Raw genomic sequence first — 15,715 nt, 5'->3', positions numbered from 1 at the left:
CATCACTCAATGTTTCAAACTAACAACCTTTAACTTAAATCAGCTCAAACTTCTATAGGCCAGAGATACTATACTTGACTGGTCCTTTTGTTGAAGTTCCCGTCAGACGATGTCTTTGATCAACAACATACTAGTCCTATCACATAGGTGTTCAGCCTACTATCCACTTTCAGAAGTCAGAGGGCCAAAATGGTCCTAAATTGAGCTAATGAACACTAATATTTGATCTTGAGTATATGCACGGTATAAAACAGGTCATGTGACTCATTTGAACAAATTTTGGAGAGGATCTTACAAAGATGCTACAGATCAAGTTTCAGCCGTGCATTAGCAAATATTTCTATTTTCAGTCCTAGTACATGTAGCTCCTTAAAGGGCCAATTGTCCCCAGTTCAAGAAATTTAATAACTAATTTCATAAAAAAGTTACATAGTTTGATAAATATCTGTCTGTTGAGGGCTTTATGAGAAGTTGTTTAAAGGCGTTTCTATTTTTTGCTCTTATAGCCCAAAATGAGGCTTAGTGCTTCAATTTGAACACTGATAATACAGACCAAATTTGATGAAGATTCATTGGAGTCAATTTAAAGGTATTTCTACTTGTAGCTCCAGTGGCCCCTAAAGTGTGGCGTTGTTTTTTTTAAAATAAGTTCTAATATCTTATAATGATGGTATACACAAACTTTGAAGATCCATCAAGATGTCCCTGTGAATCTGTTCGAAGGAATTCCTTTTTTAACCCTTATTATGCTGGACACGACTGATTCTGCCTTTGCGACCAGTGGAAATCTTGATCATCTGTGCAGTCTGATCAAGATCTGCACTGTTCGCCATTCAGCCAGTACCTTTTTGGTAAACACCCCTTTTAACAGTTAATGGTACTGTCCAAATTGAAAGATGGACAAGATCATTACAAAAATTTAGCTGGGTAAGTGTTTAGTTCTAGTGGCCTCTATAAGGAGGCAAGCAGAACCATAGGAACAAATCTGAGAGAAGACTTTGCCAGATTGCAAAACTTCTGACCAGTAGTTTCTGAGGAGAAAATTTTATGTAAAGTAAGGATGGTGGACAGTAAACCATACAATACTTAATGAGTATTACATAAAGTACAGTTAACCATACAATTCTTAACAAGTATTACATAAAGTACAGTTACTTTCATTCTTCAAGTTGACAGATTATTACATAAGGTGAGGTTAAATGTATTTTTCATTTTTACAATCAAATTTAAACTGTGTGCCTGACACAGTAACTACTTATTCTACATCTTTTACAAACTTCAAGTCAGTGTTTTCACAAATCCTCATGTATTTACATTTTATTTCACATTAGTGTTAAGTGAAAATTCTTCAGATTTGATTCTTTTCTTTTACAGAATTTTATATAAGCCTGGAGACATACCAATGTTGACATAGGGAGGTAGTTTCAAGGCTACGTATACTAGGTTACTTGCCTATACTGTAAGCATTTCGGAACGGCATACTGGCTGAAAATGAGACCTCATTTTACCTTTTCTAAAGTCAGAATAAAGAAAGAAAATGCTAAGGTCTTGAGTTCATGATTTTATTCAACATTACTTTGAATTGCATATACCATAGTCAATAAAATATGTTGTTTTTCTCAAACTACAAAAAAAGTAAAATCTCTTGGCATTCAGCAGCATTCCAGGTATTTACAGTGCTAATTTCTCTGAATGAAACTGATCAATGGTATATACTACTGTGATTGCCATCATTCAATTTTATTTAACCATTCAAATAATAGGTATGGTTATTCACAGCTAAAATTAGTATTATTTATGAAAGCATTGTAAGTATTATTGTCATATACAATTTGAGCCTACAATAACAATGAGCAATTACCGCTACCAAATTTCTGTGTTATAATTATACAGCTTTGGAATGCTTATCCTATAACAATATAATTATGTAATCTAAACAAATTTCAGTTATAGTTAGGATTATAAGATCCCATTTCCAAAAATCTGAAAACATCCAGGCTTTTTGTCAGAATTTTACATTTGATTCAGAAGATTTAAATTCATTACCATGTTTGACTCTGCAACTCAAGCGGTATTTTCAAGGTCCTTTGGAAGCAAAGAATGCAACCAACCAAATAAAAGACTTGGTTTGATTGAGTCTATGAAATGTTTTTTCATCTTAAGAGCTCTAGCATATAATAGCAGGCTTTTTTTATTTTTTAGAACATTTTCAGTCTTTTTTAATATTCCTTGACAACAAGTTTATTTTACATAGAAAACCCCTCCAGTATGTAAATTTTGGGCTCATGAACATTTCTAAACATTTTAAACATAAATATTCCAAAAACATACTTCAGTAAAAATAAAAGTCAAATTTCACAATGGAAAATACTCCATTAGAATGGAGTTTTTATATAAATCAATACATTTCAAGAAACAGACAAACCTGTAAGTGATTCAGGATGTAAAGTAATATCAATATTTTCAAGTACAGGTATTAAAGATACTATAAACTCTACAGTATACTTAAACTGTGAATTTGGCAGGTACATGTACAGTGAAGAGAAAACAAAAACAAAATAACATAACCTATTGCATCATAACTTATTTTATTCATTCTTCATGCTTAGGATATCTAATAAAAATGCCCATTTCATACTGATTAACAGTGAATGGAATAACAATACTAACATGTTTAACAAAATAATACAGTTTATAGAGCAATGCATTAATAACACATTTATTACATTACAATTCCATCAAAGCAATTTCGTAATACCAACACTCAAATAATTAATGATCTGAAAAGCATGATATCTCTTCAAATTTATTCAATTCTTGTTAATGACGTTAAACTGTATTCAGCTATTTCTGTCAGTGCACCAGTATTGTTTTGCTGCTACAAAATAGTACACTGGTACAGAAAATACCATTTACATCTGCCACACTAAAAACAGTCCCATAAGTACATCTGTTACCACTAGTTTCTGTCACACTGTAAAGTCGATTGGTAAATCTCCAATAATTTATATTTCAGTCTGTTTGGATTTTGTTGCTTTTTGTTTTCCTCTTCTACCAGTCTGCCTCTTTCTCGAGTTCTTACTTGTAAAAGCAATGCACTGAAATGTGGAAAGAAACCTTAGAGATACATCATTACAATGTTAAAGCAATGCACTTATTCATAAATGCAATCAGCTGTTGAAAATATGAAAAACTGGAAAGAAATGTAAATGTAAACAGTAGATATGTTAAAGCAATGCACTGGAACCAGAAAAAAGTAAATTAAATGTGAAAGCAATGCACTAAAAGTTTGTTAAATGTGCAAGTTTCAGAATCAGCATTGCACTAAAATATGAAAATAATGTGAAAACTTAAACAATGAAATATAACACACTAGTCCATTAACTTGTCTCTATTTCCATTTAATGAATATGTGCCATCGCTAAACTGTCCTACACATGCTTAGAGACTCATAAGGTGGAGACCACTAAACAATTTTATATATTAGTTTATACAAAGAATTGGCCTTTTCTTGAAATTCAAGAATACTCGAACTTTATTTAACCCTTACCCTGCTGAATTTCTATAAGGAACGTGTCCATCTTTCAATTTGGACAGTACCATTAACTGTTAAAAGAGGTGCTTATCAAAAAGATACTGACTGAATGGCGAACAGTGCAGACCATGATCAGCCTGCGCGAATGTGCAGGCTGATCTTGGTCTGCACTGGTCGCAAAGGCAGAATCACTTGCCGCCAGTAGGCTAAGGGTTAAGTGTAAGTCATAATAGTAATCTGTTGAGTTACAAATATGCTTGTAGTCACGCTGCATAACTTAACAAAAATCTAGCAGCATAAGAACATACAAAATACATGAACCAACCCTTTCATCTAGAAAGTCCATTAGTTTATCCATAGAGCATTTTATTCCAGCACCTTTTACATCCTTCTTCAACACATCAAGTTCTAAAGGCTGAAATAAATAAAACTAAGAGTGAGAACCTAGCAGCAATATTCATTCTGGCATTAATAAATTAAATAACAAGAACGAAATTAAAGCACAATACTTTTAAATAAATTCTACCTTTTTCTCTCAAGGCAACAAAATCTGGAGCCGAACCTGGGCTCCAACCCGAAGGCATTTCTATATATTACAGTTCTTCAACAATTGAGTTACTGCTTTACATGAAGTATCTCCCAAATGCAAAATGACACACAGTTTCTCAAAAATGTTATTTAATTTTACTTCGCCAAAGGTGTGTTAATGTCCAACACTGACATCTATGTAGTGTAGAGTGTATATTAAGTAAGCAGAATTCTATAGAAAATCCAGAGATTTATTTAGCTGTTTGAACACTATTACATGTTAAGATTATGTACAGTCAGGTAAATACTAGCAAATTGTATTGTAATATTTTACCTCATACATTAGAATCTTCATGTGAATTTCTGGATGGGATTTGATAAAACCAAACAACTGTCTGGTAACATCAATATTTTTCTGCAATATGGAAGAAATTTTATTTGGATGTAAGTAATATAAACACAGTATGGGTCACATGGTGATATTTCAACATTAAAGGTGGCTGTTTCTTTGTTTTGTTGGGTTAAACGTTACACCTACACAATTATAGGTCATATGGCGACTTTCCAGCTTTGATGGTGGAGGAAGACCCTTGGCGCCCCTCCTTGCATTATTTCATCATGAGCGGGCACCTGGGTAGAACCACCGACTTTCCATAAGCCAGCTGGATGGCTTCCTTACAAGAAGAATTCAATGCCCCGAGTGAGGCTCGAACCCATAACGGTGAGGGGCAAGTGATTTGAAGTCAGCGACCTCAACCACTTGGCCAGGTGGCTGAAGATCCTAAAAGCCTGTCCAGGTGATATTTCAGAAACAGGAATGTCAGAATAACCAACCTTCTGCAAACCAGCTGGATAGCTTCTTCAAGCAAATAATTCCACACAATAGGAAAGGTTTTAAAATAACTGGTGAGGAGCAAATGATCTTACACACTTGGCTACAGTGGTTCCAGAAATGTAAGTGCTTCAATATGCACTTTTACCTTAGTGCAAAATATCTCAGGCAAGTTGCACTGTTGTGAAAATTAAGCAATATGAATACACCTTACCATGAAGAGGCAGTTTAGCAGACAAATGAATAAATGTAGAAATGTAGGGGTATCAGAGGAATAGCATACCTGTGGAGAGCCTGTGGTATCACTGTCACTTGACATGGTATGTAGGCAACTCTCCTCTAACACATCACTGAAATACAGTAGTCTGAAGGTGTATATTCTCACAGAAACAATACAAAACTATAAATTGTTTTTCATGAAAAATGTTTGTCTCCCACCATTTACCATAAAGAAATTGTAAAATGTCACAAATTAAGGGCCATAACTTCAGGGAATGTCACTGAACTGTAACATTGCAATGATATACATAACTAGACTTGGCAGTGGTAACTCCTGTTAAGTTTGGTGGAATTCAAACCAGTGGTATAAGAGAAGTAACACAAATCAAAGAATTTGACAAATCAGCTCCACTATTCAGCGATTTGACAGTAAAATGTAAGAATGTCTCAATGAGAGACCTCAACTTTAAAATTTAAAAATGAAAGAGGCATAATTTGGTCTAAAATACAAATCAAGAGTTATGGGGATTGTTACCACACATGCAGATGATAATGATAAAGATACATCTTAAGTTTCAAGTCATTATCTTATATTGTACTAAAGTTACATCCAGAAAGCGAAGACTGCCAAAAAACTTTAGGCATAAAAGCGGCATAAGTCTGTCAAAAATACAATTAGTGTTATGGGGATTGTAACCACACATGCAGATGATGACTATAAAGACATATTTTTTAATTTCAAGTCATTATCTTTTAAAGTATCAAAGATATGTCTATAAATGAAGCTTTCGAAAAAATTTAACATGAAAATAATTCCAAGTATAACACCTTGGTGACCTTGACCTTGGGTTTAATGGGCCCAGCCCCTGCACATTCTTTCTTTGCATGCTGAACAATGTTAATGTGAAGTTACAGTAAGATATAAGCAATAGTAACAAAGAACAAGAGCTGTCGGAGGACATCAATGCTCAACTATTCAACAGCCTTGTCAATTGAATGAAAACAACTTACAGTGTAAAAAGGGGCATAATTTTGTAAAAATGCAAAACAGGGTTATGGAACCTGCACATGACAGTGGACAAGTGTGTGAAGTTTCAATCCATTCCAAGTAGTAGGTACTGAGATACCAGCTTACATATAAGAATTTAACCAAAAACTGCTAAGTTGAAAAAGGGGCATAATTTTGTAAAATGCAATGTAGAGTTATTGAACCTTTGCACTGCATGTCATATCATGACAGTGAACAAGTGTGTGAAGTTTCAATCCTTTCCCATTAATGGATACTGAGATACCAGCTTACATACAAAAACTTAACCAAATTGGGACGCGGACGCATGGGTGAGTCCAATAGCTCTACTATTCTATGAACAGTCGAGCTAAAAACAAAGGTTGCCGAAAAACTTTAACCAACAAAGCTCCGAATAGTGGAGCTAAAAATAACTGAATCTGAACATGCCAAAAATATGCATACTAAGGCTTGGTATTGATCACTCATGTACACTTTGGTGGAAATCTGTTTAGTCAGTATAGCGCTTCTTACCACATCTGTCCTGTAACCATCTTGTTCCATCTTTGAAATACGGAAGTACAATAAACAGTGAGCCTGTACAGAAAATTTTACCTGATGTCTGAATCTTGTGAAGAGATATCGCCTTGACTAGAAGGTAAACTGTCACTAGCACCTCCTCCTGTCTGTACAGTATCAGTATGGGTGTCATCTTCCACCTCACATTCACTATCTGTCTCATCTATATACAAACATAACTGGTTATGTTTACATTGCATGTGTATTGCATTACATACATCACATCATCATCTGAGTTACATGCATTTTATTAGACATTACCGAGGGAACGTGCGTGTTGTGACAATATGTTAGAATACAACAGCCTTTAGTTGACAATTTTGTTATTCAAGAGATCTGTGAATTCAGAAGTGTATTACACTGAATCAATGAGAACTGTGTGCAAGACAGAAAACAAAATACAAATGTATAAGATATAAAATGTGATTAATAATTTCTATTTAAGTTTGAAATATGGCCATTGGCCTCCTCACAAGTGTTTCATATTACAATCAATAAATGTCTATAAAGAATGAATGAGCTAGTACACAAAACCTTAAAATTCAGAGACTCCATTCCTGCAGTATTTAGCAATGTTAATTTGTTTGTTTGTTTTGTGTTTAACGCCGTTTTTCAACAGTATTTCAGTTATGTAATGGCGGGCAGTTAACCTAACCTGTGTTCCTGGATTCTGTACCAGTACAAACCTGTTCTCCGCAAGTAACTGCCAACTTCCTCACATGAATTATCAGAGGTGGAGGACAAATGATTTCAGACACATAGTCTTTTATCAAATTGTCACGGAGAACATACACCCCGCCAGAGGATCGAACTCGCGACCCTGCGATCCGTAGACCAACGCTCTCCCTACTGAGCTAAGCGGGCGGGTTTAGCAATGTTAAAGGATAAAACCTGTTTACTCACATTGATGAGTCTGATGATATATATCTTCCAGTACTTTGATCATTCTTTTCTTGCCTACTGGTTTCACTCCATACTTCTGTACCGCCTTCTGCTCAAATAAGACACAGAGTAATACAAACGTATTTCTATACTGTGGTCTGGTTGTATATATTATAACTCTCCACTCAATATTGATAAACTACTAATGCAGATTCTTCCACTGCACAGCTGAAAAGTCTAAAACTGTTTTATTTTATGAAATATGAATCAGGAATTCTTAAAGGGCAGTCTGAACAGATATTTTTAGTATAAGCTAGAAGATACTCTTGTAGAAAAGCACATGTCTCCCCCACAGCATAGCAGTAATAGGCAAGAAGTCAATAGGGGACAGGAGCAAAAGTCAAAGAGACACTAATGGCTGGCTTAGTGACTGAAATGCAATACCGATTATTTACTCGGCATGTCCAAACATCCCATGAAGTTTCAAGTTTCTGGGTCAAGTGGTTCTCAAGTTATGGATTGGAAACAGTTTTCCATGTTCTGGCCCGTGACCTTCACCTCTGAACGAACAGCCCCAAGATCAAAAGGGGTCATCTACTAGGCATGTCCAATTATCTCATGAAGTTTCAACATTCTGGGTCAAGTGGTTCTCAAGTTATGTACAGAATCAGTTTTCCATGTTCTTGCCCCTCGGAAATGGTTTTCTATGTTCAGGCCCCTTTGACCTTGATCTTTGATCAAGTGACCCCAAAATCAATAGGGGTCATCTACTCTGCATGTCCAATCAACCTATGAAATTTCAACATTCTGGATCAAGTGGTTCTCAAGTTATTGACCGGGAAAGGTTTTCCATGTTCAGGCCAGATACAACAGTCTGAAGTTTTCACAAATTTTTGAAATATTCAATATGTTCCTGATTAATTTAGAAATGGAATAAAAATGGTTTAGTGAAAAAAGTTTACCTTGAGTGCAGGTGTTGGCATTCCTCCATACTGTGGCATAGGAGTGAATGGTGAAGGTGGCACCCATTGACCTTTCTTCTCCAGTTTCTCAACTGCTGCTGGCGTCTTAAAGTTTAATTCCTAAAATTATGAAAAAAGAATTTTTCAATTCCTGATCATGCACATTTTCAGTTCAATATTTGAGTGCATGAGTCAATTATTTGAAGTGATCACCTTTACAAAGGCTGAGTCCTGTATGTTGACACACAGAGGGCATATTACCCATCTGTCTGTATTTCTATATTTATTAACAGAATTTATATATTCCTTTATTACTGTAAACAAATTTTTTCAAAAAGCTTTGAAAGTGGATTAGTCTGACACGTCTTTTATGAAGTATATAAGTAATGATATACTTTTTTCTTAAATATCTATTGTCATGGAATTTCCCACGCAAGTCCGCATGAAACTTTTATGTATATTACCTCTGTTTCCAAAGTTTTTGCTGATGGTGTCTCACTAGCCTGTTGATGATCATTTACTTTGAACACAAAACTATCATCCCCATCTTCTAGCAGGGCACCGTCTAAATCACTGTCATTCTGGTTATCATGGATGTTGTTGTCATCTTCATTTTGTGAGAGATCAATGACCTCATCTTGCTGAAATATTGTATTACATTTATTTTATGGGTTATATGTCAACTTTACAGCTTATCATTGTGGAGGAAGACTCCAGGTGCCACTTTTGGCATTATTTCAGGCATGGGCAGTGTGACTAACCTTCCTTAAGCCAGTTGGATGGCTTTCTTAGACAAAAAAAAAATCTACACACCCCTAGTAAATTTCTGAACTGAAAGTGATTCAAAGTCAGCAGCCTTAACCACTTGCCGAAGGATTCCCCGCTCCATTACACTTGATATTAATTTTTTAAATATGATTTTGGCAAATAATTTCTTAAAAAAAAATCTCTCTTAGTAGCACTGTTAACGGTTTCTAGAAAACAACAATTTCATTCAACATAGATATAACAATAAAGCCTATACATAGGCAAGTAATATAATTTATAAACAAGAGCTGTCAGTGGACAGCACGCTCGACTATTCTCAGTGCTCGATAGTATAATAATTATAAGCTATGAGTAAAACTTTAACATTACAATAAGCATATTCTAAGTCGAAAATGGGCCATAATTAAGTCAAAATGCTTGATAGAGTTGCCTCCTCCTTTTACAGACTGGGGTCATGATGGTAAACAAGTACGCAAAATATGAAAGCAATATCTCAATGGACTTTGAAAATATTTCGAGTGGTACGTAAACTTTGACATTATTCTAAGTCGAAAAGGGGCCATAGTTCAGTCAAAATGCTTGATAGAGTTGCCTCCTCCTTTTTACAGACTGGGGTCATGATGGTAAACAAGTATGCAAAATATGAAAGCAATATCTCGATGGACTTTGAAAATATTTGGGGTGGTACGCAAACTTTAACATTTGTGTGACGCTCACGCTCACACTAATGCTAACGCTCACGCCAATGCCGTGGCGAGTAGGATAGCTCCCCTACTCTTCGAATAGTCGAGCTAAAAAACTTTCAATTTTGTTTCATTTCCCAGAATGACTGCTGTATCCCAATTTTCTTCTAAGCTAAAAGCTAAAACCAGCATCAGCCTGTCATCAAAAAAGTTGAAAGAAGTTACTATACATACATGTAATTCTACCTCTTCAATACATCATCTCTAACAAATTTGGTTGCATACTTCACAAAACAACTTCCACAAACTTGGTATTGTTGGGTTTAATTATATTAAATTTTGTTAATAGAAATTCCAGTTATGTGATGTGGAGTAATCCTTGATTCAACACTGCTCTCTGTAAGTAGCAAACAACATAAGAACAGGGAATCTGGACAAACAACTTGATGAAATGTCTTTGGCAAAGTATAATAAGAGGGCCATGATGGTCCTGAATCGCTCACCTGTCCCCACATGACCCAGTTTTAAACCAAGTATGACATTGTTTTTTCTATTATTTGACATTGTGACCTAGTTTTTGAGCTCATGTGACCAAGTGTTGAACCTGACCTAGATATCATCAAGATAAAAATTCTAACCAATTTTCATGAAGATCCATTGAAAAATATGGCCTTTAGAGAGGTCAAAAGGTTTTTTATTATTTGACTGACCTAGTTATTGACCGCATGTGACCCAGTTTCAAACTTGACCTAGATATCATCTAGATGAACATTCTGACCAATTTTCATGAAGATCCATTCAAAAGTATGGCCTCTACACAGGTCACAAGGTTTTTCTATTTTTAGACCTACTGACCTAGTTTTTGATTGCAGTTGACCCAGTTTAAAACTTGACCTAGATATCATCAAGACAAACATTCAAACCAAAGATCATACAGATCCAATGAAAAATATGGCCTCTAGAGACCTCACAAGGTTTTTTTTTATTATTTGACCTACTGACCTAGTTATTAAAAACACTTGACCAAGTTTAGAACTTGACCTAGATATCATCAAGGTGAACATTCTGACTTACTTTCATGAAGATCCATTCAAAAGTATAGCCTCTAGAGAGGTCACAAGGTTGTTCTATTTTAAGACCTACTGACCTAGTTTTTGACTGCAGTTGACCCAGTTTCAAACTTGACCTAGATATCATCAAGATGAACATACAGACCCCATGAAAAATATGGCCTTAGAGAGGTCACAAAGTTTTTTTGTTATTTGACCTACTGACCTAGTTATTAATGGCACGTGACCCAGTTTCGAATTTGACCTAGATATCGTCAAGATGAACATTCTGACCAATTTTCATGAAGATCCATTCACAAGTGTGGTCTCTAGAGAGGTCACAAGGTTTTTCTATTTTGAGACCTACTGACCTAGGTTTTGACTGCAGTTGACCCAGTTTCAAACTTGACCTAGATATCATCAAGATGAACATTCAGACCAATGTTCATACAGATCCCATGAAAAATAAGGTCTCTAGAAGGGTCACAAGGTTTTCTTATTATTTGACCTACTGACCTAGTTTTTAATGGCACGTGACCCAGTTTGGAACTTGACCTAGATATTATCAAGATGAACATTCTGACCAACTTTCATAAAGATCCATTGAAAAGTATGGCCTCTAGAGAGGTCACAAGGTTTTCCTATTTTTAGACCTACTGACCTAGTTTTTGACCGCAGTTGACCCAGTTTCGAACTTGACCTAGATATCATCAAGATAAACATTCTGACCAACTTTCATAAAGATTCACGAAAAATTTGACCTCTAGAGTGGTCACAAGCAAAAGTTTACACACGCACGACGACGATGGATGCTGCGCGCTCACAAAAGCTCACCTTGTCACTACGTGACAGGTGAGCTAAAAATCAACTCAGCAGCACTCAGGGACATGTAATGAATCTTTTCACAATCTTCAGATTGCTAGACATGAACTCCCCCTACTGATTGTGCTGGTTGACACAGGTAACAAAATGTAATACTTAATCTATTTGTTGAAAGCTCTTACATTTGGAATGACTGGAGACATTTCCCCAGGACATTCTTCTTGTTGCTCATACCCAATCAGAGTGGTGTTGACTTCAGGACTTCCGACCTGGGGTTCATACCCTGCTGCTGGTGAGGTTTCCCCAGCACTTATGTCTAGAGGTTCATACCCCATACCACAGTCATCAAAATCTTCCCAAACACCTACCAACAGTTACAACATGAGAGGCACTAAATTAATATACTTAAAGAGTTTTGTTTCCAAAATAACTGATATGCTAAATAAATTTTCATACATTATCTTAATAAATTACAAGACAAAGATATATAAGCATAGAAGTATTAACAATCAGTTTTACCAACTTCTTCTGCTTAAGATCAGAAACACACTGGCTGCAAGTAATAAAAAAGCACATTATAAACTAACTACTGCAATTAACAATAAATATAAAATGATGGTTTAATCAAAAAGTTGTTTTATGGTGAGTATTTCCAATGTACCTGTATTACTGGCTCCAAATGAGCTATTTTGATTATAAGCATTGTCTTCATCTCCACTGTAGACTGATACTTCATGTTTTCCATAAGCTGTAGACTTTCTACCATCCCTTACTGAACCACTTGTTAAATCAGATTCCTTATTATCACTGTAGTTATTACAAGCCTTACTACTAGACTGGATATTATCTGCTTCAGTTACTACACTGTCTATATCTTTTACTTCTCCTTCATCATTATCACTCATATCACTATCTTCTGTCTGTATGGTAACTATTTCCTCACTGTCACTTGCTGAGTCAGCAAAACGTTTATGTTTAACATTTCTTGAAAATTTTAAATGGCCTTCCACATATCCATTATCATCACAGAATTGCTTTTGATGTGAAAACCCTTCTGTGAAACTTTTCAATCCAAGGTATTTTGTTTCATCTACTGTCTGATTAGGATTATGTATTTTGTTAATACCCCTGTTTGTTTTATGATGTTTAAAAGTGGGAGACTGCTGAGTTAATTCATCCAAGTTATCTCCAGTTATCTGCAAATCATCATCTGAACTTTCAAAATTTAATTCAGTTTTAGCTCTATCGGCATCTAGACCATTTTCATTGACTTTGTCTGAGTCAGAATCTACAATTTCTTTCTGACTGTCAACATTGCTTGCAATTTGTTCACTACTTTCATCCAGACTGCTATTAACACTTACTATCTCTTCAGCATTTTCAATTTGATCTTTATTACCATAATTGCTTGTATTTTCATTTTGATCAGCTAAGACCTCTAATGATGAATCAGAATCTACATCTACACTTACCACAGGAGTAATGGGCAGTGTACTTGTATTAAGGGTTCTTTTTGAATCAGATTTATATTCAAGAGGTGTAGAAAATTTGGAAATACTTTGTAGATTTTTAGAAGATGAATTTTCAATTTTACCGCTTACTGTCCCTGCTATGGTTACATCAGGTTTTCTTGGTGAGGGACTGCTGAATAAGTCAGCTGTGGATGAGTTTATTCCAGTGTTTGTATTTTCACCATTATCTTCATCAACATCAATGATATCATTCTCCTGCTTCAAGCTATTGTTAAATCCATTAAAGTCTCCATTTTCTTCATGTGCAGAATTCTTTATACTTGCACTTATTAATTCATTCAAATTAATTTCTAAATCTACTCTATTCTTCACATCTTCTGTTTCATCACTGAGCCTCAATTTTTTTGGACTTGGACTGACATCACTGTCAATTTCTACTTCCAAGATTTCGTCATTGTCATCTCTCTCTTTTTCTAAATCTACTTCCATAACTTCACAATCATTTTCTACCTCTGGGCTTTCATTGTGAACAGTAAACTCATCTTTTTCTTTCTCTCTGAGGTTCAACATCCTTAAGCTTCTAGTTTCACAACCTTCTTCGGCACTATGATAACTTGTCAATTTATTCTGAATTTCATTTAATTCATTAGCACCTGAGTTTTGACTCAAATCATCAATCAAATGTTTACTTTTACTGTCTGACTGTCTTACATCACCAGCACCCTGAGATATCCTTTCTCGAATTTTACGATTTTGAGTACAACATATCTCTCGATAATCATCGTCATTGATGCCGCTATCACTGCGACTCTCTTTACCACCACTATGGTCACCTTTATCTAGGTCAAGGTCACTGTCTGATTCTCCCCATATCTCCTTCATATCTAGATGGGATTCAACAAATTCTGTTTTAGAAGCTTCAGAGTTATCATTCAGGTTAACAGTCTCAGAAGATATTGTTTGCAGCACTACTTTATTACAAGCTTCAACCAAGGAAGGTAACTGAAGATTTTGGGCAAGTTTGAGTAGTTCAGTCTGTGAAGAGGATGTTAGAGTTACATCCCCTGTATAAATATAATTCAGAAAACTTAGCACAGAGTCTGGAAGAATTTCTAATTTTACAGCAGAATCTTTCATCATCTGGAAAAAATAAACAATAACTTTACAGAGTTATATATATCATTCAAATAAACTGAAGCATCTGAACGATTTCCTGTACAAAAAACTTCTACTTCTAAGTATATACAGAAATATGAACAGGGAGCCTTTCTCTACTCTTACAGCTTCTATTCAAGTTTGAGAGAAAAACTGAAATATCCTCACTGGCACAGTTTGATACAAAATATTTATTTGACACAGAGAAATAGCAACAGAAGTGAAAACTGGTATGAAATATTAGGTTAAAAACTTGCCTAGAAAATACAGTTATTTCAAAAAGAACTGCTAACACTTTATTACCCCTTTCAAACAAGAGGGCCAAGATGGCCCTAGGTCGCTCACCTGAGAAACACACCATAACAGTGTGAACATGTTTGACCTAGTGACTTCATGGAAACAAATCTTCTGACCAATTTTCAGTAAGATTGGACGAAAAATGTGGTCTCTTATGTGTAAACAAGTATTTTCTTCAATTTGACCTATAAACCTAGTTTTTGAGCCAAGATGACCTACATTCAAACTTGACCTAGATTTGATCAAGGCAATCATTCTGACCAAATTTCTTGAACCTCAATTGAAAAATACAGCCTCTATCGCATACAAAACGTTTTTCTTTGATTTGTCCTAACGACCTAGTTTTTGACCCCAGATGCCCCATATTCAAACTTGACCTTAATTTCATCAAAGCTATCATTCTGACCAAATTTCATGGAGATCAACTGAAAAATACAGTCTCTATCGCACACATCTTTGATTTGACCTAGTGACCTAGTTTTTGACCACAGATGACCCATATTCTAATTTGACTTAGATTTCATCAAGGCAATCATTCCTACTAAATTTTATGAATATCCAGTGTAAATGCGTACGTACACAAGATTATTCTTTAATTTGACCGGGTGACCTAGTTTTTGACCCTAGATGACCCAATTCAAACAGGACCTAGATTTCATCCAGACAAACATTCTGATCAAATTTCATGAAGATCCGGTGTAAAAGGCAGCCCCTATTGTATACACAAGGTTTTTCTTTGATTTGACCTAGTTTTTGACCCCAGATGACCCATATTCGAACCTGACCTAGATTTCATTAAGGCAATCATTCTGACCAAAATTCATGAAGATCAAATGAAAAATACAGCCTCTGTCGCATACACAAGGTTTTTCTTTGATTTGACCTAGTGACCTAGTTTTTGACCCAGATGACCCATTTTCAACATG

At 35.3% G+C, this 15,715-nt stretch overlaps 1 protein-coding gene across 1 annotated transcript in view; it reads right to left on the bottom strand.

Moving 5' to 3' along the window:
• Nucleotides 1–1,546: 1,546 nt before the first annotated feature.
• The window catches only part of LOC123556832 (structure-specific endonuclease subunit SLX4-like), a 46,101-nt gene continuing 31,932 nt past the window's right edge, over nucleotides 1,547–15,715 (bottom strand). Inside the window, exons 13-22 of the mRNA XM_053543117.1 lie at nucleotides 12,527–14,477; nucleotides 12,048–12,229; nucleotides 9,008–9,184; nucleotides 8,544–8,663; nucleotides 7,603–7,690; nucleotides 6,736–6,862; nucleotides 5,179–5,245; nucleotides 4,398–4,478; nucleotides 3,861–3,950; nucleotides 1,547–3,098 (exon numbers count right to left, since the gene is read on the bottom strand). Coding sequence (XP_053399092.1) covers nucleotides 3,006–3,098; nucleotides 3,861–3,950; nucleotides 4,398–4,478; nucleotides 5,179–5,245; nucleotides 6,736–6,862; nucleotides 7,603–7,690; nucleotides 8,544–8,663; nucleotides 9,008–9,184; nucleotides 12,048–12,229; nucleotides 12,527–14,477 — 2,976 coding nt within the window. The 3' untranslated portion in view covers nucleotides 1,547–3,005. The remainder of the gene's footprint in view (nucleotides 3,099–3,860; nucleotides 3,951–4,397; nucleotides 4,479–5,178; nucleotides 5,246–6,735; nucleotides 6,863–7,602; nucleotides 7,691–8,543; nucleotides 8,664–9,007; nucleotides 9,185–12,047; nucleotides 12,230–12,526; nucleotides 14,478–15,715) is intronic.

Source organism: Mercenaria mercenaria, chromosome 5 (assembly GCF_021730395.1).
Source record: "Mercenaria mercenaria strain notata chromosome 5, MADL_Memer_1, whole genome shotgun sequence".
In the NCBI taxonomy this organism is placed as follows: domain Eukaryota; kingdom Metazoa; phylum Mollusca; class Bivalvia; order Venerida; family Veneridae; genus Mercenaria; species Mercenaria mercenaria.
Note: the sequence above shows the minus strand (reverse complement) of the source record. Positions and strands in the feature narration are given on the sequence as shown.